At 38.5% G+C, this 24,346-nt stretch overlaps 1 protein-coding gene across 12 annotated transcripts in view; it reads right to left on the bottom strand.

Moving 5' to 3' along the window:
• The window catches only part of KIF16B (kinesin family member 16B), a 161,215-nt gene that overhangs the window by 97,757 nt on the left and 39,112 nt on the right, over window positions 1–24,346 (bottom strand). For all 12 annotated transcript variants that reach the window (XR_006019827.1, XR_006019828.1, XR_006019830.1 and 9 more), the window contains one exon: window positions 20,803–20,862. Coding sequence is in view for 8 of the 12 variants with exons in the window: in XM_042049368.1 (XP_041905302.1) it covers window positions 20,803–20,862 (60 nt within the window). In the remaining 4 variants the exon portion in view is untranslated. The remainder of the gene's footprint in view (window positions 1–20,802; window positions 20,863–24,346) is intronic.

Here is a 24,346-nt window from a genome sequence, read left to right as displayed (position 1 = left end):
TCCACAATTCACTTCAGCATAACAAATATAAGTCAGAATAACAGTTCTGAATTTAACATTTGCATTTAGCTTTAAATGTTTAGTTACACAAGGTAATATTTTAGCAAATTATTTTTCATTCATTTTATTTTGAGAACAGAGTTTATGATTACTCTTCTGGAAATTGATGAAGGTATAATCACCTTACCTTCTTTCCCAGACATTATGTGCTAGGTTTAACTAGGTCAGTTACAGAAAATAAAAGTTGCACTTACATGATACTTTAATGCAAATTAAAGGCCTATTAAAAGGGCAGAAATCACAAAAAATATATTCAATTTGATCTCAAGGCAAACATTTGAGGATGTTACAAAAAGATAGGATAAAGTGCCCTTTAAAAACTATCAGTTTGATTTTGTTTACCCAAAGCATAAAATAATTGGTGTGTTAAGCTGGCACAAAAAGCATTAGCAGCTGGTTGTTCATCATAAAGTGACTAGGATTGTTGATACTATTCTTTTGTAAAGCAGGTAAACTCAGCTGAGGAAACGGAACTTTTCTTATCAAAACATCTTCCCTTAATTCTAATTCCAGTAAAATATATCTCATCTAAAATTATACTCCAATCCTACCATTAAAACTATACAAAATTAGCATATAAAAATACAGCTATAAAAACTGTATAATTATACATAGTATACTGTCAATTGGCCTGAACTCTCTACATGGAAGCATTTCTAGTAAAATGATTGAAAGCCAGAAGATACACAGGAAATGTCCATGTCCTTTACTTACATGTAATGAAACTACAGTTCATTTCACAATTTTAATAATGAAATAAAAATGAACAAGTCATTCTAACTTGCAACAGGTCAATACAGTAATTAAACTCCTTTAAAGAACAACATAAGAGGACACCACATGCTTCAGCATACAAGGACCTCAATTTTAATTATGCACAATAATGAACCACATGTACAGATGCCAAACAAGATCACACCTACCTTTAAAAAGGTAGGTTGAAAAAGAAAATAAACACAAACTAAGGGAAAAACTCAAGATGAAAAGAGTATAAATCCAGAAATATAGTCAGAGGAAATAGGTACCATATGAATCACAGGGAAGTGTCCTTTAAAAATAAACTAAATAAAAGCAACCTATACTGAGATATCTATAATCTGGCATCAGCCCCTAAGACCAAGGTCAAAAGAATTATCATATCTAACAAAAAACAAGAATACTGAAATCATATTTCATAGCTAAGACAGACATCCCAAATATAGACTGAAGGGTAAAGTTCCCATCACCTTTTTTGGTATGTTCAGCAAAAATTGAATGGAAAAATTCAGAAGGGAGGAATCTCTTGCACTGTACTATGTAATCCAGACTACGAGACATTATGGCATTCTTAGCAGATTGCCATTTTCCCACATTTGAGTATTTTTTAAATGTAGGGCCCATTGAGTCAATGAAAGTAAACCAGCACAGCTTTGCCAACAACTAACAGAAAATAACGTTTCCTTGAAAGATGCAAACCTGCTGTACTTTTAGGGAAAAAATGCAAAGCAATCTACCCAACGCTCAAGAAGCAACCACTGACCATTGCATTTTGCTAACTGACGTGAACCTTAACTTGGATAGCTGTCACCTTTTTTGCATTCTGAGAAAAATGTTCAGGGAAATACTTTTTCTCAGCTAATATAAAACAATAGAAGAGGAAGTCATGTTCTCCAAAGGAGGTATGGCGTTTGTTATACTTACATACTGTAAGAAATGAGGCAAGTTCTTCTTCTTCAGTGGAAAAACTTTGTGTTATTTTTATAACTATACTGACATTTGAAAAAAGGAGTGTGCAAATGCTGTGTATTATGGCAGCCTTGTGTCTCACCTGAATACTCAGTGACTACTGAGAGGTACTACTGCACCTCAAAACTGTACATCTACTGGAGGTGATTAATTCCACTATGCAAATGACCTCAAAATAAAGGATTAATGCACAGATATGGTGTAAAATAGAGCACTTTTCAATGACTTATAATGACTGGCAAGTGAATATCACCAGCCATAACAGATGGAGAGCAAATCCCCTCTTTCAATCCTAAACCTTTGAGGCATTCAGGACACCAAGTTTCGTATTTTCAGAAGTTAAGTAAGACCTCACAGTGGATCTAAATCTAACCATTTGAACAAAAAGCAGACTAGGCATTTGAAATATTCATTTAAATGCTTCATTATCATAAACTATCAGGAGCACATTAAAAATCTCTTTCAAAAATGCTGCCAACAAGGACTATGTGACACTGAAGTAACCTTGAATCTAACATGTACAATACATCCTTTCCTAATGAAAACAAGGTGACAGGTGTATTAAGACCAACAAGATCACTGGTAAACAAAAGCTACTTGTTGAAACCAGGACAAACTTTGATATTGCTTTACCAAAAGCAATCTATGAAATTAAACTTTTAAATATGTTATTTTAATAATAGAGAAAACTTTTAGATTTACTGCGTAAAGCAGCTTATAAACTTAGACAAAACTACAGAGATTTAAACATAAAACCAAATATAACCAAAATCTCTCCCAGACATATTCCAATTAAGAGTATTAATGACTGTCTTAAATTCAGCTCATCTATTTAGATCTTAAGAGACTAGCAACTTTAAAGGAAAATGGCCAAAAGAAAGTTCCTCAGGAGGAATCCCTCTCAAATTTCCCTGGGTTAGGGATACAGTAAGATACAATTTCCATTGGTTAATAGAATCTTAACCTTAAAATTCTCCTTTGCCTTTTTGTTATGTTCCCTATATATGACTGCGTACTAGTTTGAAAACAAACTAGTGGGAGGCACCAAGTCAGAATAACAATTTAATGGGGAAATTAAAGAAAAGGAAAAAAAAACCTAAAAGAAAACACTGTTTCAAACTGACAGAGTCAAGATACAACCTGAGTCCCTGTTAGGCAGAGTGGTGGTAGCAGTCTGGTAGAATGGTGGCTGCAGTCCTCTGAAGCGGTGATCCTGTAGAAAAAAAGGGTCTGCTCTTCCTCAGAAGGTCCAGTGGTGGCTGTGTAGCTCCTTTCCTCTGGAAATCCAGTGGAAAGGGTTGTCTGGTGTTCAGCATCTCAGATTATATCCACAATGGGATGCTTGGTTCCTCCCCCTGGGTGGAGCATCTCACAATGGGGTAATGAGTCATGAGGCCAAGTGTTGATTAGGCTCATTAACAGAAGATAGTCCAGAGGGAATCATGAGGCAGGACAATGATGGGCCATTAACAGAAAGATAGTCTGGGGGGAGGAGGCAAGGAAACACTGCCCCACCTGATTTCAACAGCTCACGAAGATGGTAATAGAATACACTGCAACCCAGGACAGACTGTTACTCTGGAACCCATCAAGGTCAATCAGACCATGGACTCCTTCCTTCCACAAGTCCACGATGCATTTTACAGCCATCCCTCCACTGACCGAAACCAGAGAAAGAAATAGTAAGAGACAGCGAGGTGATCACGTAATTAAAGACTGTTAACAGAGGCAAACGGCAGGCAGACTACTGTAAATCAGCTGGGCATTTCAAACACCTACATTTCAGCTGCTCAAAAGCAGGACTTCATACTTACCACATTATTGGTTGCACTTCTCAGTGGAAAAAGCCTTCCTTGCAAAGTTGGGGTATGCAAGCAAAAAGACAAACGGATCTGTGCTTTCTTATAAGGGCCAATTAACAACTCAAATGAACACCAGAAAATTGAAACTATATGCTCCTCGTTTTTCACACAGATAATTTTTGGTTATGTGATAGTCTGCCTGAGTATAAAATTTACTGTTTTCCCCAAAATTTTGAGTATCCCTGCAGCACATAATTAGTAAATTAACAAATGCTGCAGATCAATTAGCATATCAATATTTCGAAGCCTAGTTTTCTGAGTTCTCATCAAAAAGCTGTCACCCACAGAAGCTGCAGAAGCACAAATGACAGGCAGATCCCACTGAGGAAAAAATAAACAGACCACACACACAAAACACAAACAAGCAAAGAACCAAAAAAAAGCAAACAACCCAGACAACTATGGACATGCCATTCCTTCATGCAAAACATAATGCACAATCGGGAATCCTGATCAGGTTTTTTTAAGTTTCTGGATAGCTTATCTTGTTCCTTATAGCAATCAAACTTTGTATGATGCCTGGAAGATGGGATTTTGGATTGTTTCCTTTGACCGGAAATTCTGTTTGAAAACAAACATCTCCACATTCAACTGGAAAAAAACCAAGGCAGACAAATTATCGTTTTTAGGAAGACTCAAATATGTTCTTTTCATGAGTCACGTCAGCAGCTTTTTTGCCCAACTCTTGTAGAATCATAGAAGCATTTGGGTTGAAAGGGACCTTCATAGGACACCAACTAGAACAGAGCCTCATCCATCACCTTGTCAAACCCTTGTGCTTGACCACGCCCTTATCCAGTGTAGTGGTTTGGTCCAAAATACTCATTACTGTTTATCTGCTGTGAGATAAGAATTAGGAGAAATGCAAAACAGGCACTAAACTTGAAAGAATATAAAGAAGTTTATTAACAGACCTAAAAGAAGGAAAAAAATCATACCACCTTCAGAACTCTCCTCCTCCCCCCACCTTCCTCCCTTCTCCCACTGACAATGTTCAAAGACAACCCTTAAGATGTTCAGTCTGTTTACCACTTCCATAATAACCTTGTTCAGTCCATTTAGAAAGAGAAGTCTCTTCTTGCTCATGCTATGAAAACATTATCACAACGAGCCAGCCGCCCACTTCCAAATATCGTTCAGTCCATTTAGGAAGAGGAGTCTCTCTGCCTGCGTGTGAGTCCTTTCCCCCGACTTGCAGCTTTTCCCGCAACTGCTTTCGAGGGTCCACTCTTGAAGTTTTTTGGGGTATAATTTTAAGGTTGAGCCGTTCAGAAACAAAAACAGAGGCCCTTCTCCTTCCCTGGGAGCAAAGGGTCTTCATCATCTTCATCGTTAGGACTATCTCTAGGAGCATCTCTAGGGACTGAGGTTTTCTCCTTTCCCATTTGGAGCAAAAGTCCTCATCTGGTTCATCTCTACGGACTGAGGTTTTCTCCTTTCCCGTTTGGAGCAAAAGTCCTCATCTGGTTCATCTCTCCCTGTCCAAACTTCTCATGAAATTACAGCTGCGTCAGCATCTGCCTATCTCAGCGCAGGTGCTTTTGTTCACGAGTTGAACACTCCACCCCCCATATCTTCATGAAATTACAACAGGATACTCTGATATATCATAGCTTCACAACAGAATTTCAGCTTTAAGCATCTCCTCTCTCTCTTCCCTCAGGTTTTCAGCTCTTCACAGCAGTAAAAGGGTTAATCTCACCTCGGCCTTGCAGCTTTGCAGCTGGAATGTTGAATTTTTCTTATCGAAGTGGAGAGGGGGGAGAGCCGAGCCGCTCCGGCTGCCCACGGCAAGGCAGTGGGGGGGGTTCCACGGCTGGAACAGGTCCATGGCTTCAGGATGGCCGTGGCCCGGCCCGGCCTGGCCCAAGCAGGGCCTGGCCGGGCCCTGCAGCCACCTGTCCCAGCGCCGGAAACGAGAGAGCTTGGAGGGGGAGTTTGCCTATTCTTAAATGTGGATCACAGAGGTGATCACAACTTTAAGTGGCTAAGAGAATTGTCCATATTCAAACTGGCCAGCTGATAGGTTCTATCAGTTCCCAGAGGAAACTGTAAGCACCCCTTAGCAAGGACGTCCCTTCCGGGACTATGCTTGCTAACCTATGACATCCAGTCAAAAGTGTAAGTCTGATACTGTAGCCTGAGCTCAGGAATGCAAATGAAGGAGGATGCTATGAAGCTTCCAAGAGCAAGTAAAAAACCAATTTCACTCCTTATAGCATCAAACTGCTTCTTCAGATAATTAAAGGTCTGAGCACCTTTGGATTGCTACAAAGAAGTTGAAACTGTTACATTTTGAAATATAACCTATCTCAGATTTGTTTCTTTATGCTCTGTGAACACAGCAACAAAATAAGAACAAGGGGCAATGAACAACAGTTTAAAACAAAAATGAACTTGCAACCTTTGACAATCAAGGGTTTAGAGCAGCATCTGTACCAGAAGATACTTTTTAACAGCCATATACCATAGAGAAAATCTGGTAATTTAATTCAGCAAGTTTTTCCAAATGTTACAAATAGGACTTTGAAAGAAATTAAACGTGAATATTTAACAAAAAGTTCTACAGAAGTTGACATTTTGAAGATGATTAAGTTTTTGTCTAGTCCATTGTGGATTAATTAGTCTTAACTATGTTTTCTGTATTTACATAAGGGCAAAAACTCCAGATGTAGAAATGCTGATATTCATGGGTGAACTATTACTAGGCCAGAAGCTGCCTGAAACTACAAGTCTTTTGCTGAAAAAGTTCCTGCAAAACAATGAGACTTCTTTCACAGAGAAAGAAGTTGTGCTTGGGAAAAGCAAAAAATAAGTGCCCCATAGAATTCTGTCTAAACCCTGTGTTTTTACGATACTCATACAGCCAAAGCCACTTCAAAACAAATGGGAATTAGACACCTAAAATATCCTCAAGCACTAACTGATACTTCAGTACCTAAAATAGGGATAACCTGAAACACTAGCACATTACCCTCCAACAAATAAAACTGAATCTGCACTCTCTTTAACAAGACTCTTATTGGATGAGTCAATCACTGCTGACAAGGTATTTTTATGTCCTTCTGGGAAGATTGTAGTGGAAACAGAAGGATATTAAGTTACATTAGATTGTAGGGGTTCAGTATTGTCTGTACTAGGTCTCAGTAACATTTTCATACTCAGAGGGAAAAACACATGTCATGGGTTAGCAAGCATAGTCCCGGAAGTGATATTCTTGCAAAGGGGTGCTTACAGCTTCCTCTGTGACCTGACAGGACCTATCAGATGGCCAGCTTGAATATGGACAATTCTTTAAGCCACTTAAAGTTCTAACCGCCTCCGTGATGCACACTTAAGAATAGGAAACTCTGAGGCAGAGTCTCTCGCTCTCTCTCGTTTCCGGTGCTGGGACAGGTGGCTGCGGGCCCCGTGTGCGGGCCAGCGGGCCCAGCCCAGGCCCTGCTCGGGCCAGGTCAGGCCGGGCCACGACCATCCTGGAGCCAATGGGCCCTGTTCCACCCGCAGAACCCCCCACAGCTCTGCTGTGGGCAGCTGGAGCAGCTTGGCTCTCCCCCCCCCCTTCCCCCACTGCGGCCAAGATTCAGCTAAAGCTGCACCGATGTCTGGCAGAGGTCATGTGACCGACAGTGATAAGCAACATTCCAGCTGCAAGGCCTAGGTGAGATTAACCCTTTTAGTGCTGTGAAGAGCTGAAAACCTGAGGGAAGAGAAAGAGGAGATGCTTAAAGCTGAAATTCTGTTGTAAAGCTATGATGTATCAGAGTACCCGTTGTAATTTCATGAAGGCATGAAATGGGGGATGGAGCATTCAACTTGTACTTGTGAGCAAAAGCACCTGTGCTGAGATAGGCAGATGCTGAAGCAGCTGTAATTTCATTAAAAGCTTGAACAGGGAGAGATGGAAGAGGCGAGGACTTTTGCTCCAAATGGGAAAGGAGAAAACCTCAGTTCCTAGAGATGCTCCCAGAGATAGTCCTAAAGATGAAGATAGGAAGACCCTTTGCTCCGCTCCCAGGGAAGGAGAAGGGCCTCCGTTCTTAGAGATGAAATGCTCCCAGACATGGGTGAAGAGAACTTTTATTTCTGAACGGCTCAACCTTAAAATTTTACCCCACTAATTTCAAGAGTGGACCCTCAAAAGCAGTTGTGGGAAAAGCTGCAAGTCAGGGAAGGGACTCACATGCAAGCAGAGAACCAATCTGGGTGGCTGTCTTGTTGTGATAATGTTTTCATAGCATGGGCAAGAGAGACTCCTCTTCCTAAATGGACTGAACAAGGTTATTATGGAAGTGGTAAACAGACTGACCACCTCTAGGGTTGTCTTTTTACATTGTCACTGGGAGAAGGGAGAAAGGTGGGGGGAGGAGAAGTGTTCTGAAGGTGTGGTATGATTTTTTTTTCTTCTTTTAGGTCTGTTAATAAACTTCTTTATATTCTTTCAAGTTTGGTGCCTGCTTTGCATTTCTCCTAATCCTTATCTCACAGAAGGTAAACAGTAATGAGTATTTTGGACCAAACCACTACACTAAATTGGTGTTTCTGCCCGGTTACAAACCCAACCCGCTACAACACCTAAGTGTACCAGAAGAAAAAATTCTGCATAATAAAGCAATCTTTCTATGGACCAACTGGAAAAACCTGCAAGAGGCAGACAAATTATCTGGAAACAACAGAGATACGTTCAGAGTGTTGCAAAATGTGGAATGTGGAAAATTTTCTTAAAAAAGGATGTTCTCTAATGTTTGATCTTTGTTACACCTTCAAGCCTAATCAACAAGAGAGGAGATGTAATCCATAAATCAGAGAGCAGCAAACAAGCTCTAAGTGATGTCCAGGTGTTAGAAAAACAAAGTTCTCATTGGTAAAATTGCCTTGTTAAGGTTTAAGGCTGGACATGCTTCAGTGATCTCAGACCTAGGGGGAAGTTAACAAACCTTGGGAAGACAGAAGTAACACTGATAGTGGACCCAGAGAATGAAGAATATATGGGTCACAAGAACATATGGCAGAACTTCCAAGACAAGAAAGAAACTAATAAACCCAACTCACCAATTGTGCTGAAATCAGCTTCGACTGGGCAACAGGTTATTTCGACAGGGGCAGATCACAACCACCAACCCAAGAAATCCACAGACTCAAAAGAAGAGAAAGCTTGAGTATGCAGACTAATTCACATGGGAAGTGAGAGAATCATTAATCAACAGAAGAGAGAATAGCAATTAATAAGAGAACTAGGTGACTTGTGGCCAATATACACTAATTCATTTGTTTGCTAAAATGTATAAATAGTAAAAAGTTCGGATAGCTGATGTGCTTGATTTGTGGAATACTACCAGGCACCCAGGCTTGTTCAACTCTGAAATAAATGTTCAATGTCTCTCTCTAGTGTGTAATTATTGGTTTGTTGCACACCAGGTAACCCATCTGATTTCTGTGGACAAGAGCTTTTCATGCTTGCATTGAGGGGTTAAACTACTAAAGGCTGAAAAGATGGAACAGACCCACTCCTTACTTTTGAATGTAGCACTGCCATCTAGAAGATAGACTTCATCAATAGTTTTCCAGACAACTAGCATATACACAGTAACCTCCCAATATAAGAAAATACTGAAAATGGATGTCAAGAAACACTAGAAATGCCAGCATTAGGAAAGTTATTGATAAGAAGGTTGAAAATGGAAAAAGATTTCTCTATGCATAATACTGCTCAAAGAACTAGAAGAGGAACAAGAAAATTTCACTTCAAAGTATGAGAAAATATTTACTGTATGGACAAGAAGAACAAGAGGTAGGAGAGGAGTAAAAAAGTATTTCAAAAGATGGCAATCTGCTGTGGGTTTACTAGTAACATCTCCTTAAAAGGTGGAGGAATAAGCACAGCTGAGTATTTAGCTTGCTATGTTTTGGATGAAAATTGGTTACATGAACACCCTTCTTGTTCTATAAGCTGGCTCCCTTAAAAATACTTACCATAACCAGATCAGCTAAGACAAAACACAGCTGAAAAAGATTCGATTGTGTCTAATTGTGACTGACAAGATGATTCCAGGATTTAAAAAAAAAAAAATTGTTCCAAGAAAACAACTCTGAAATGTCTGAGATTCCCATTGAAGTGACATCCCACACATTAAACTAGGAAAAGCTTTTTTGCTCTGTATTGTATCAGTGAAGCTGCTCCTCTTCTTATGGGGTGTCTGTTTAAAAAGCTTCTTTTGGTTTTTATAAACCTGCATATACAAAATCAAATTTCTATCCCATGTTTTATTTCAGTCTGATACAAGTATGGCTTTTGGAATAACAAAATAAATTTTGAATCACTAGCCTTCAAAGTAGTACATGCTATTTGGGAGGCAATGCAAAGAGCGGAGGAGATATGGAACACACCATCAGTGAAGGGGTATGTTTTATAATTTGTGCACATGCCAAAGTTACGTTTGGGACTATCCTGGGACTTCGATAAAACGCTTTTGAAAATTAAAAATAATGCTCTTCCTTTATAGGCAATATTAATTATTTATATAACCATCAATTATGAAAGGGGATATTGATTTCCTTGTGCATATAGATGTTGGATAAGGCACAAATTCTTACTATGTCTTCTCTTTCTAGATAATGGAACAAAGAACTAACACTATACTGTTGGCTGTACTGGTTTCAGTGCAATTAAAACAAAAAGTTTAGTAGAAGTAAGACACTTTATTCTTCTGAGACAAAGAAACTTCTACTATCCAAAACCACAAAGAAAACCACCATCACAGAAACTTCCTAAGCAGATTTTTGCCCATCTCCCAGAGCATTAGATTGTAGCACTCTCATCAAGCAAGAAAAGAAAAGCCATTAAAGAGTCTGCAACAAGCAATATCAGAAAACTGCAGTTTTGTTGTGAGCAGCTTACTGTGAAAGTGCAGGTGCTCCTGCAGCAGCCCAGAAAGGCATCAATAGCTCTCTGCAATGAACATCAGTCAAAAAGGCAGATGCAGAACTGCTTAAATGAACAACTGCTAAGACAGTGAAGCTAAAATGATGGAAAATTAATGATGCAATTCCTTTAAAGAATAAGGAAAGTACAGGAGCAGTTCTTAGTCCCATGAGGTCAGCTTACCTTCTATATTCTTCATTATTTCTCTTTCCCTCTCGGAACAGATTGCGACAAGCTCACTGCTGACATACAGATGGCTACTAATACACAGAAACCCTACTATCATGGTGGCACCCCAAAACATCTCTACATTTAATGTGCTGCAAGGGTTTCCATCAGAAGCCTTGGCAGATTCAAAGTTATTTTTCAGAAGTTTGGCCTTTATTCCCGAAATTCCAATGACCAACTTAAGCTGAAATGCCTGGTCCTTGACACTTCAGACTTTGTACAGACAGAACTACTTCTGACATCTGAGAAAAATCACCTGAATAGAACTGCAGGATTTGGCTAATTGTAAGTAGAGGTTCCTGGACACTAGCCTGTAAAATCCTGTTTTCCACTGGCTTATAAAACTTAAAACCATTAAAGCTGCTATTTTCCATGCTGGTTCCTGTCCCTGCTAGCCTGGGCTAAGAGAAAACTTTTCTTCCGTTTCAAGAAGTAAGGCACCCAGAGCAAATTTGGTTTGTCTTAAGTGGAGGAGGCTTCAGAATTTCCTATGTGTGAACACACTGAGCACACACTAGCCTCAAAGGCCAAGTCTACATATAGCAACACTGACATCTGGGGCAAAGAACAAGACTTTTCTTGCCATTACTGATGCTTCCGAGCAGGAGATATTATACCTCCCAGCTAGGAGACAGCAATTCCACCCTCAGTATTCTTCATGCTGATATCTAAAAAGGGGAAAAGGCCTGGCTGGAAGACAAAGAGACAGGCTATTTTCATTCATCTCTCCTTCCATATGCATTACGAAACAGCCTTTAATTATATGATAACATATTTTCTACAGAACCTGTAAATAATCCATTTCATACACTTTATTCTGGGAATGAATCGAAAAAGCAGTGGACCATTAGCTACAGGACTCCTACCTCATTTTTTCCTAAAGCTGGATGATAAATGAGTCAAGGAATTGTAGAGGGGAGAAAAAACTAGGCTCATAGCAGATACATTTATTAATTTTAAAAGCTATTTTGGGGTTTGCGTGTTACTTGGCAATGGGAGAATTGTTTCTTTCATCTAGAGTTCTGTTTACTATTTACCTAGATATTCACCTCTACTTCTGTAGAGATTGAACCTAAAGTAATAGATTGCACTAAATCTGTGAATTTCTTCCTCCAGATCAACATGTAACCCATGCTATTGAAAGAAATTGGAGGAAGAAGAAGGACTATGCATACTAGCAAGCAACAACCACCAAGGAGAAAAAACAGACTTCAGGACTAGCAACACAACAGCAAAGACTTTTGCAGAGGAATATGCATAGTTAGATGCACATTCTTGACTGGTTGCAACAGTCAGTCTGTGCTGCCACCTGTGTTTAAGACACCTCTTAGTGGATTTCATTAAAAATACCATCTCTGTAGCTGGGAAGCACAGAGAACAAGTACATGGCTCCAGCTGCACTGCTGCAGCAGTGTGATTGTACGAATTGAGATCAATGCCCAGCTGTCAATCAAGATGTGAAGTCAGGTGCACAACAGTACCATGCACTCAAAGCTATCAGAATCCCACAGCAATAAACTCCTAAATATACTGCTAAAAACATCAGCAGAATAAAATGGTTCCAGCATTTCATATCACACTGTCATTAGAAACTGCTCCTTTGTGAGGCAGATATAAATTTGGGGTTCATCTAAACTCTTGATGTTGTAATGCTTCTTTCCCATCCCATAGCCAAATCCAAAGAGAAATTTACATTTTGTCTCTCTCTTTCTTAATACTTCTCTGCTGATCCTTTAGGAGAAACGTTTTTTAGGATGTATTTCTTCTTCCAGGAGCTTCCACTGATTTCAATTCAGACAACCTTCCTGGCACAAGATAATTAATAGGAAAGCAGACCAAATTCCAAAAGGAGGAATTGTTGAACAAGTGTCATCTGAGCTGTAGAAAGGATTTCAAAAGCAACTAATTCTGTTTGACTCCCTTTCATTTGAAAACAGCCTACAAGATCTACGGATGCATTAAAGCTAAGCATGGCCTGGATAATCTACAAATGCAGGGCCCCACTTGGAAGGAGGAGGGCAGTGAAATATTTGGCAGTATGGTTACTCCTAGACACTGGAGGGCCTCTTTTGGAATGCACACCCTTATCAACCAAACTATTCAACCCTGGCTTAATCAGTAGTTGGTGAGCTCAGAAACTGTAGTCCCCAGTTGTGCTTCTCTTATGGCCCAGCTGTTTTCAAGTGAAAAAAAACAGCTTAAAACTGAAATAAAAAAACAATTAATAGCATTAGGCATCGCTTGATCACAACTTTCTAGCAGAAACTGAAAGTTAAAAGTGGTCAGTCCACCACAAAGGCATCACAAGCAGCTATACCATCTGCAAGCGAAAACAGAGATTTCTTAATCAGATGAACACAGGTGGCAGAAAGACTTGAAAGCAGACAATTATTCCTTTTGAAATCTAATTTTCACTGGTGCTCTCAGCATTCCTCAGGTGGCTGGGACCCTTTCAATACTGCTTCTAGTAGGAAAAGAGCTATGGTAGATGAGTAGCACCAGTTCCCAATTCAGTACTTTTTTCATGCTCTGACAACAGCAAGCCAAGGCTGAGATGGACAAAGCGCTGAAAAAAATCATTGGTGAGCGAAAAGCAATGAGAGCCACTCCTCTGAAGAAAAAGCAATTTGTATCTCAGGACAACCATATAACCCCTTAAAAAGTTTCTATCTGTTTGCTTTTATAAAAAATTCTCTCAATTATCTTTTCTTTCTTCTCCATTTGCATTAAACTTGGTATACTTACCAGACTGAAGAAAGGAGGATTATTAGGTGAAGTAATAATCATCACTTAACAATGACATCTGTTCAGTCATATAATATGAAAAAACAATGTCTCTGTAAGGTAAAACAAGTCATACTTGGATAATCTCTGTCCAAACTCAAATTGCAAAGGAGAAATCTTCTCACAAGAATAGATGATGTTATAAACTACAGCCACTGCTAGTAACTGCTTCACTTCGGAAATAAATACATAATGCACAAGGCCACGTATAAGAAAACAAACTCTAATAAAACTGAGAGCTAAGCTTGATATTACTTGTCACTGCTCAGGAGGCAGAAGATGTGGGTAAATAATGTAAAAAGACCAAGAATGTAAAAATTCCCTTGTTATCAGACAACTTTCTTAAAAAAAGATGGAAAAAACACAACAAACTTACTAAATTTTAACGTACTGAAACTCAATTATAAATCTACAGAAGTGATTAAGCAAGAGAAAAATGTTAAAAGAAGCAGTTATAAATAGGAACTGCATATCACTGCCACTGGTGTTTCAACTGCAATATCCAGAGAAAGTAATTAGCAGAAGTGGCCTCGTGAAAGACTGCTATGTCCAAAAGCCTGTTTGCTTTCTCAACTGTATTACCTGGTAAAATAAAAGATACTGCCTCTCTTAGAAACTGATCTTTTATATCTCTAAAATACCAAGGATACAAAGTTGAGAAAACAAATATATCTTAAAGGCTTTAGCTAAGTTTGCCAAACATTCTAGATATACTGTCAGTTGAAAAAGAGGATTGAAAAATGCACTGAAAAATAATTGCAATAAATCATAATGCATATAATCCCTTTACAGTGCATAGCAACTGTGAATTGTTGTTCAGAAGTATTTTTGTCAGAACAGTTACTCAGGTTTTTCAGGACTTGCACCTAAAGCAATGTTTTGGCATTCTCATAAACTTACCTCAGTGGATGCAAACAGCAATGAAATTCAAGACACTGCAAATCATTTTCCCTTAAAATTTCTGAATTAAATCCAAATTAAGCATGCAGAAGAACCTGATTTTTGTATCTGCAGTGACATCTAGTGCAAGAAATCAAAACCACAGTTAAACAGGCTTCCAGAGAAAAGATGCTATTTTCATTTACTGTATGATTACTGACTAAGATAAACAAGAATAATTAACATCAGCCCTCTTAAAACTTTCATAATATCTTTTCCTTTACACAACACTCACAAGCCAGCTGAAAGCAACTCTATTAAACATAATATGTTAATAAGAGACTACTTAATGTGAATGTGCGCTTTTCCTTTCCATATGAATTCCGTTTGATAAATGAACATCTATTACATAATTGTTGGAGGGCAAACAATTGTTGAGAAAGCCAACATCCCTAGGAACACAGTTGCTACTCTATTTATTCTACCAACTTTTCTAAAAGAAAACAAATTCATCAGCAACATCTGACTTAAATTCTTTCTGCCAGACCCATAGCTGTGCAATCCTGTGTTAATTTTGCAGAGATTTTTAAACCTCTTAAAAATTCAAGCAGATGATACAGCTTGTCGAAAGGAAACAAAAACTGGAAGCATGCAATGAGAGTTTTCTAATACAAACAGATGACAAACAGTAGTTATAAAATATCAAATAAGATCTGTTCAAATCAAAGTACAGACGTAATTCGCCCTTTAAAAGTACACAGATATGTTTCAAACAGCAAACAACAGACATTATAACCAAAATGCAACACCAATATGTCTAACTAGCAACAAGTTGACAAAAATTATTCACTTACTGAAATACGAAAAAAAACCTTAGAAACAATTCCTGCCAAACATATAAATAAACACATATGCCAAAGCTGCAAACAGTTTAAATACAGTATCATGTAGACGTTGTTTTATATGCAAATGCACACCAGTCTTGTAATTCCCCTTTTATTATTTGACCTGTAAATAGAACCAATTTTAGAACTTGTTCTCCACGGGCATATGACCAGAAGTCTTTAAAACTCACATGCACTTTTTAAGGACAGGATTAAAGCCTGTATACTTTTTAGAAGTTCTACAGTTTGTTTTTCAGGAGCCCAAGAGCTTGTACAACTCCTCTACCCTACAGCCATAAAAAGTGCAAATAGACACTAGAATTTTAGGCAAAAGCAGAAGGTGCTAATTGAGAGAACTTCTCACCTGAGGACTGAGCTTGTTAAAACAATAACATGAAAGAATGAAGAAAACAAATGCTCATCAAAGGGCAACATACTGGGGTAGAACACAACACAAGTGGGAAGAGGAAATGCAGACAACTGGGTCACAGTTATAAGGTAGTAACCGTCAATAGGTAGTAACAAGAAGGCATAAAACAGCAAAATGGTGACGTATGCCCAGCATTTCAGGCAGAAGAACCAAGACAATAGCATTTAAATACCATTCAGCAACTGTGGTTTAAAGATTATCTGGAAATGTAAATAAGTGTAGACAAATGCAGCGTTTACATAGAACACAACAAACTGCTCTTGACAGAGTTCACTATGGTACGCAAGCCACCATGGAAAGCAAATTATTAAAATAAAATATATTTGCTTCTGACACCCTAATCTACACCTCGTAAAGAGCAAGACAACCACTTTGCGTTTTGGTCTCCTAGTGTCTTTGCTGCATATAGCCAAGATTCCTAAAGAAAGAAAATTCCCCTGCTTAAATGAGTATGTCCACCAAAATAATTGTTTGGTATTAGTCAGTATTTATTCATCATGGCAAGTCAAGGGTATTTCATCTCCCCCAAAAAGAGGCATGATATAAACAAACAGTCAATATTAATGCTTGAAGATAAGCAGTTTTCATACAGTTTTCTTCCTCATGTAGGAACAACCATTGTTAAGGCATAAACATGTACTACTAAGCAGTAGTCAACCAAGCAGCACAAAAAAGAATAGTCAAATAAAACATCAATAAACAGTGTTCAATAAGATATTTACACACCATGTGGTGAAGCACTGCAGCAGAATCAGTATTATTGATGCAAGTGAGGTGGTGTCACTAAATCCAACAGGACAAAACCAGTTGAAGCAGTGACTAGTTAAACTATTGATCACAAGAATTAGACACACACAGAGAAAAAAACCCCTGTCCTTTAACAGACTCTGAAGATAGATCTCTCTGCATCCTTTGACATCAGTTGACCACCAACATACAAAGCCAATGACATGAATTAGAATCAAACAACAGGATAAGGAAATAAAAGGGAACTTTAAATCTACTTCAAACTAAAAATAATTTTAAAAGAGCATTTAAATACCTTTACACTAGCTACAAATGACATACAGCAAAAAGGCAAAAGCTCAAAGTCATACCAATTTCTACACAAACAGAAAAAGGGAAAAGAAATTTCAAAGAAAGTTGGGAAGAAAAACCAGCAGAGAATTATATAAAGGAGTACATATTTTAAAAGGATTAATATAAAAGCTGCTAAAGGCTGGAGAAAGAAATTGAAACATGCACAAAGGATGACAAAAAAAAGGTGACACTAAAAGAAGAAATATCTCTAGAAGAATGACAACATATGCAGTCAAATAAAGCAGCCACATCAAAAGAAGTTTTGTACCAATTAAAGCCTCAAGGCAAGAGAAAAATCCAAAGTTGGATAGATTACCCTAACATCTTAGGCCCCAAGATTGATCCTCAGCAGAACCATACAAAAAGGACTAAACTAAGGAAAAGACCAAACAGGATTTCTTCTCTCCTCCTCTTCTTTTTGGGAATGTGTATGGAAGAACATTAGGAGCAGGCAAAAAACAAATTCACACAAAGATCCAATGAGCTTGAGATGAAAGCAAAATGCTACAGTTAAGTGCTGAGGCAGCAAGACACCTGAAGACAGAGAAGCAATGTAAAGCAACACTGTTCTGTGAGGTGCAATCCTTTGGTGACATTTAAAGAAATAACCCAAAGCCTGTGGACTTAAAACCAAACACTATCATTTTGGGTTCTGATGCCATATTTTACCCAATGGTGAAGCATCATCCACATTTTTATTAAATTTACTAAGCATTAAAATATCCTTGCTTTTATTAAAAACAAGGACAGGTGACAGATTGTAATACTAAGTAAGGTTAGAGTGTCACTTTGTATTACAGTGAGAAGGTTAAGGATGAAAACAATCATCGCTACTGGAAACAACACTTGGCACTTCAGGCAAATCAACACCAAGAACCTGCCATGCTACGCAATAAAGAATCCTTCATACAGAACCAGCACAAATTTAAACCCTGATGTATCCAGTGTCCTAAGCTTTGAATACAGAGAAGGAGAAGATCTGGGCTTCAGGTGTGAGTTGACAATAATTCAGACTCCAGAGGAAGCCAGATGGTCACCCTCCAAAAGGATTCTTCCAAAAGCACAAAAGAAAAGCACACTATCAGTGCCACCATCCCCAGCCCAAGATGTGTCCAATCTGTCAACTACAGAATGAAGGACTATACAAGATATTCACAGCTGATAGTGGCATTCAGCCACTGCACACTGCCCCAAATCCTAAACTGACATTTACAGATAAGATAGTTCAACATACTCAGTCTAAAGATGCGCACTGTGATGGGAAAAAGTAACTTCACGTGAACTACGCACAAATGTCAAAGGGGAATAAAAGCTACCAACAGAAATAAGGAAGAATACTGGGATGCACGTCAGGTGCACATATGGTACAGTGCTGACTAGAATAATTGAATTTTAAGCTGCCAAATACTTTTTAACAAAAACTTGCCTTCACATGGTATTTTCTGTTCTTCGGTACTCTCCAGCTGGATAGTATTTTCCATTCTCTATGAATTATTTTCAAGGTAGCATTTAGATGCTGCTGGTCTAATTTTAAACATGGTTTAAAATAACTGGCAAGGGTGAACAAGTTTAAGGAACATCTTCCCTACAAAACATCATTTGTCAGGCACCTTTCCCTGACGAAAGCACTGTATTCAGTGAAAGCCAGGTAACTTTTTCCAGCAATATCTATTGATCTAGTAGAAGACATCAGCATGCCCTGTGATTCTTACTTGTATTTTACAAGGCTTATGCAAAATCCTTTCAACTATTTTGGATTTAAACATTAACAGATTTTCCCATCAGCCTGTGAGAACAATTCAAAATCATGTGAACTTTAATATTTAGAACTTAGTACAAAAAAGCATAACTACATACAATAAAGTAGGGAATCCCATTCAGCTACAAACAAGTGCACTTGCATCTCACAGGCATATGCCTAAGATTTGGAGCAAAAAGTCTTAGAAATTGAAAAGCAAATGGTTTTTAATTTTCCAAGCCTGCTGCAGGGCAGGAATTGGAAAGCAGCAACTATCTCAGGACAGCAAAGCCAAAGGGAGGCAAGGGAAAGAAGATTTTAAATATAATACAAACAGGAAGTTCTAAGTACCTTAATGAAGAATGTCCTGAAAGTTACTGAATTATGGCATGGGGAAAGCGGCAGGTGTGACTTCAGTGAGGTGGACATACAAAGATGGTCTCATTTCTCAGAGTGCCAAGACAATCTGTTTTTACAAATTACAACATGTGCGGTCTCTGCGTGCAAGGGAGGGATGTCAATGACAAAACAAAAACCCCAGTGAACTCACAGAGAATCCATAAGAAAAAACACCACTGCTCTCTAAAGTTTAAAATCTGCTTTCCAGTGACTCAGCCTGGCAAACTTCCAAAAAGCCCTTTCCCACTCATATGCTGTCAGTGATTTCACAAATCATTAAACAAGAAGTGAATAAAAATATGGATACCTTCAGTGAAATGATGTAAAATAAAACAGTACAACTAAGAAATCTTTTGCAGATTTTCAGGGGATTTGGGACAAAGAAAGTTTAATCAACTGCCTTTAACCAAAAAAGGGAATACAAGCTATAGGCATACACTCAAATGTCATCCCATGAGAGTGCAGTTCATACAGAAGCTGCATGAATTAAGCTATAAAAAGCTCAGTACCAGAAAATCAGAAATTACAGCTTCTGCATTTAAGTCCTTTAGATTCAAGTATGTAACAAATGCAGCTTTCCCTTACTTATATGTATTGTTCAGTTAACAATACATATAAACAAAGGAAATATGCATTTGTTACTTACAGCTATGTATTCAGCTATATAGGGAGGTCACATACAGCTAATGATTTTGTAATTTCTGTGCAGGAATCAGTGCATTTCCAACATACAGCTTTCAAAATTTCCCATATGTGACATAATGTTCACTTCCACAATTGACCAAAATTCACAAATTCTGCATATGACAATGGACTTCCCAATCCATACATGAATAAAGAGAGGATTAACACAGTTTTATGCATGTATAGATGCTTCAAAATAACAGAAATAACATAAAGTTGTACCCAAAACATCTCTGATGAATACGCAGTTGATATTTCCCAGTTCAGTATCTAGATAGACATTAAACAGTTCGTTCTGTCATGCCAACTGCTAAGTCGTTACCAATCCTGCTCCATTCTCGCTGCGATTTGTGCTTTATTTTTATTTTTAAGCAAGGAGCCATTCAACTCATGTGGAAGTCAGATCAAAGACAGTGGTGGACTTGAAGAAAAAAATTTATGAAATCAAAAAGTGATGCAAGAAAAATCAAGTTTCAGATCAGTGATAAGTAGAATTAAAAAATTACTTCTAAATGCTTGCTTGAATTGCACCACAAACAAGTTATGTTCAGCAAATCATGAAAGCTTAAGCTTTGTTTTCAAAATTTTTATTTAACAGAACAGTTAAAACATTTGGCAACAAAAATATCAGTTAACATGATGAAAAAGAAATTGTGGGAATTATTCCTTTGTGTGTGTGTGCATGCACATGTGTGCTTGTACATATGAATGGAATCATCAAGCAGCCCATAAAACATAACCTCAGACTACCACCTGATTGTGCACTGAATACCAATACAAAATCTCACCAGGACAATGGAAAATCCATATCTACTATGCACCACATCCACTGAGATACACAATGTAAGATAAAAAGTGATTATTCACACATCTTGTTGATACAACACAAATATCAAGGATATGAGAGATCCACTTGTCCGTGGCCCAGGCTTTCTGCACTTGTAACTCAATAAAAACATTCAGCAATTTAAAGATTTTTTAGAGAGAAGCTGTTTTGCACTGTGGGGTCACTATGGTGAATACTAGAAAGAGCTGAGCCAAAGAAGATGACTTAGAAAAAGAACTTTTAAGGAAAAATACTAAGGCTAGGTCAAATGCCAAGAGGAAAATTTATTTAGTTGCCTTACTTTCAGAATATCTTGAGTTTCATTCCACTTGTTAGTCCACTCTTTGGTCAGTTCTTGTACCTATGAAAGAAAATAAATATTGAAAAAATCACATCTCTTGCAAAGTTCTTGATAAATGCATTCTCATACTTAGTACTCAGAGAAGTACTAAGTATTTGTGCAATTCTTGGTGAAGTTTAATACTTAGGCATTTAGAAGAGCATTGTCGCTCCTGCAGTAAGTTGCCTAACCTACAACACTTCTCCCTCAAAACACAAAATACTTATTTACACTGTAAGATGAAATGAAAGTCAGGGATAATTACTACAAATAATTGTCTACTTTAAAATAGTTTCATAAAGTGCTTCAATCCTACAAAGTCTACTGCCACAGACTGATCCCTCAGCTATAACAGGACAGCTCCTTTTCCATGGTACAGGTAGGCATGCTCAGGCAAAAATCCCCTCCAGAGGACAGCATGCAGAGGGAAAGGCAGCCAGTAGCCTTCAGGAGAGAACCAGAGCAAAGTTTGCTGCAACTTAGAAACTACCCACGTCATTGTCATCAGCACAGAAGTGAGAAGATGCTTGCAAAGGGATTACAGACAGGGAGAGCACTAGGTATAGAATCATTTAGGTTAGAAAAAACCTTAAGATCATCAGGTCCAACTGTTAACCCAGCACTGCCAAGCCACTACTGAACCACATCCCTCTGAAGAGCCACATTTATAGGTCTTTTAAATATCTCTAGGGATGGTGAATCAATCCCTTCCCTGGGCAGCTTTTTACAATGCTTGACAACCCTTTCCATTAAGAAATTTTTCCTAATATCCAACCTAAACCTCCCCTGAAGCAACCTGAGGCCATTTCCTCTCGTCCCGTCATTTTTTATGTCTGATAAAACTGACCCCCACATGGCTACAACCTCCTTTCAGGTAGTTGTAGAAAGGGAGGTCACCCTGAGCCTTCTTTCTTCCAGGTTAAACAACCACAGCTCCCTCAGCGACTCCTCCCTCATACTTCTGCTCCACACACTTCCCCAACTCCATTGTCCTTCTCTGGACTCACTCTAGCACCTCAATGTCATTTTTGATGTGAGGGGATCAGAACTGAACACAGCACTCGAGGTGTGGCCTCACTAGTGCCAAGTACAGAGGAAGAATCATTTCCCTGGTCCTGCTGGCCACACTATTGCTGATACAGGCCAGGTGCTATTGGCTTTCTTGGCTACCTGGGCACATGCTCACTCATGTTTAGCTGCTGTCAACCAGCACTCCCAGGTCCTCTTCCACTGAGCCACTTTCCAGTCCCTTTTCCCCCCGGCCGTGGTGCTGCCTGGGGTTATTGCGAGCCAAGGGCAGGACCCCACTTCACCTTATTGAACCCCATGCCATTGGCCTCAGCCCATCAATCCAGCCTGTCCAGAGCTCTCTGCAGAGCCTTCTTACTCTCCAGCAGATCAACACTCCCACACACCTTAGTGCCATCTGCAACGTGACTGAGGGTGCACTTGTTCCCCTCACCCAGATCATCAACAAAGATATTAAACAGGACTAGTCCAGATATTGAGCCCTGGGGAACACCACTGGTGACTGGCTGCCAACTGGATTTAACTCCACCACTTTCTTGGCTCAGCCATCCAGACAGTTTTCCGAAACAATGCACCTGTGCAAGCCAGGAGCAGACAGTTCCTCCAAGAGAATGCTGTGGAAGACAGTGTCAAAGGCTTTTGTAAAGTCCAGGTAAACAATATTCACAGCCTTTTCCTCATCCACAAACCAGGTCATCCTCTCGTAGAAGGAGATGATGTTGGTCAAGCAGGATCCGCTTTTCCTAAACTCACGCTGATGGGGCCCAATTCCCCTGGTTATTCTGTACATGCTGTGTGACTGGACTCAAGATGACCCACTCCATGACCTTCCCCCAAACTGAGGTCAGGCCAACAGAATGCTACGGATTTGTCCTTCATTTCCTAATCACACAGTTGTCCACCGTGTAAGTTAACTTTCATATAATGCCATTGTACAAAGAAAGAAGTCTTCGATGCAGTTGCTCCAAACATCTCCCCACTTGCCACCTGCAGCTACTTTTTTTGTCTTTGCAGATCAGCTCCAAATTAATCCATAAGAACTACAGAAACTTCTCTCATCTCTACCTGCATCTCAAGATTTCAACAAAGACAAGTAAGCACACTTTTCAATGCACCACTATAATTCCTAGTGCTGCTAACTGGAATATTAAAACAAAATAAATTTCAAAAGTTTAAAGAAAGTCTATCACAGGTCTATTCACCATACCAGAACAATTCGTATTGCTTGGAAACACCATTTTAAATTTAGTTTTAAAAATGAAACCTTTTTACATTAAACAACGCCAAATTATTCTTATATAAGGAAAATCAACTAAAGAAAGTCACCATATACTTGTCAGGTAATATAAATATGGTGATAAAGTCTTTAAGTCTATACAAATGAATTAGTTATTGCACTCATTCAATTATAAAAAAGCTATAACCACTGCAACATCTATTAAGAATTTTCTGTAATTATGTCTATTGTAATTATCATGAATAGTAATCACATAACCTTTTAATGAGGCTGACAAAGGTAATAAAATATGCTTGATATACACCCCACACAGCAGGGCCAACACTTCTGAGAGGATAAGCAGTGGTTACTGTCAGAGCATGAATAACATATTCTAATTAGCCTATAGTCAGCAATTTATATTACTCAGGTACTCTTAGATAAAAGCTTTTTGTTTGTACTCAAAAACAAAACTAAGGATATAAATAAAACAGGATTATCAAAGCACAACTTTAATTTTCTAATTCTAAAGGTCCAAGCAGCACCAGTGTAAACTCTACCATTTAAACCAGTTAAGGAGCCCCTTTTTTAAAGGCATCGTATCTATATTTGATTGGCATCTTTTGACAGTATTCAGAACTAAGTATCTGCTGCCGTGTAGTTGAGTAATTCCAAATACTTCCCTCTTGCCTCTTCCAAAGTAAGACTATTACTCTTTTTTTAAACCAATCTGCAACAGCTTTGAAAGCAAGCTAATATATAGAAAAGAATTAATATAGAATGAATGATACAATAAAGAATGAAAGATTACTAGTCAGAGAAATTATAGTACCATTATATCTAGATTCTTCTGGATGCTGTGAGTTATCCAAACTGTCTGGAATTTTTTTCCAGCCTCTACACTTGGCTGGATTATTAAAACAACTTGATGAGAAGCACACTGTGAAGGACACCTAGAACTCAGACCCTCTCCAAACATGTTTGTACACACCAGATTTAAATACTGAAATTTTCTAAAAACCTACCCCACACAAGTTACAAATTACTTGAAAGCATAGAAGAGTTGACCATTCTCCCCATAAATCTTTTGCTGTTTTTTTCTACACACTGACTATTTTGTTACTGGGATTACGTGCTACTCATTACTGCGATTTAGTGGCTTTTCCCTCTCTAGTCTATTTACAAACATACTTTTTTAGTAAGGGAAGCTGGTCAGGGAAGAAGTTTTTTCGTTAAACAGAACTGCTACATAAATATCAA

This window comes from Corvus kubaryi, unplaced genomic scaffold (assembly GCF_017639235.1).
Source record: "Corvus kubaryi isolate FWS band 111438036 unplaced genomic scaffold, C.kubaryi_AGA036_p1.0 70, whole genome shotgun sequence".
Classification (NCBI taxonomy): domain Eukaryota; kingdom Metazoa; phylum Chordata; class Aves; order Passeriformes; family Corvidae; genus Corvus; species Corvus kubaryi.
The sequence above is the reverse complement of the archived record's forward strand: the minus strand, read 5'-3'. Positions and strand labels throughout refer to the sequence as shown.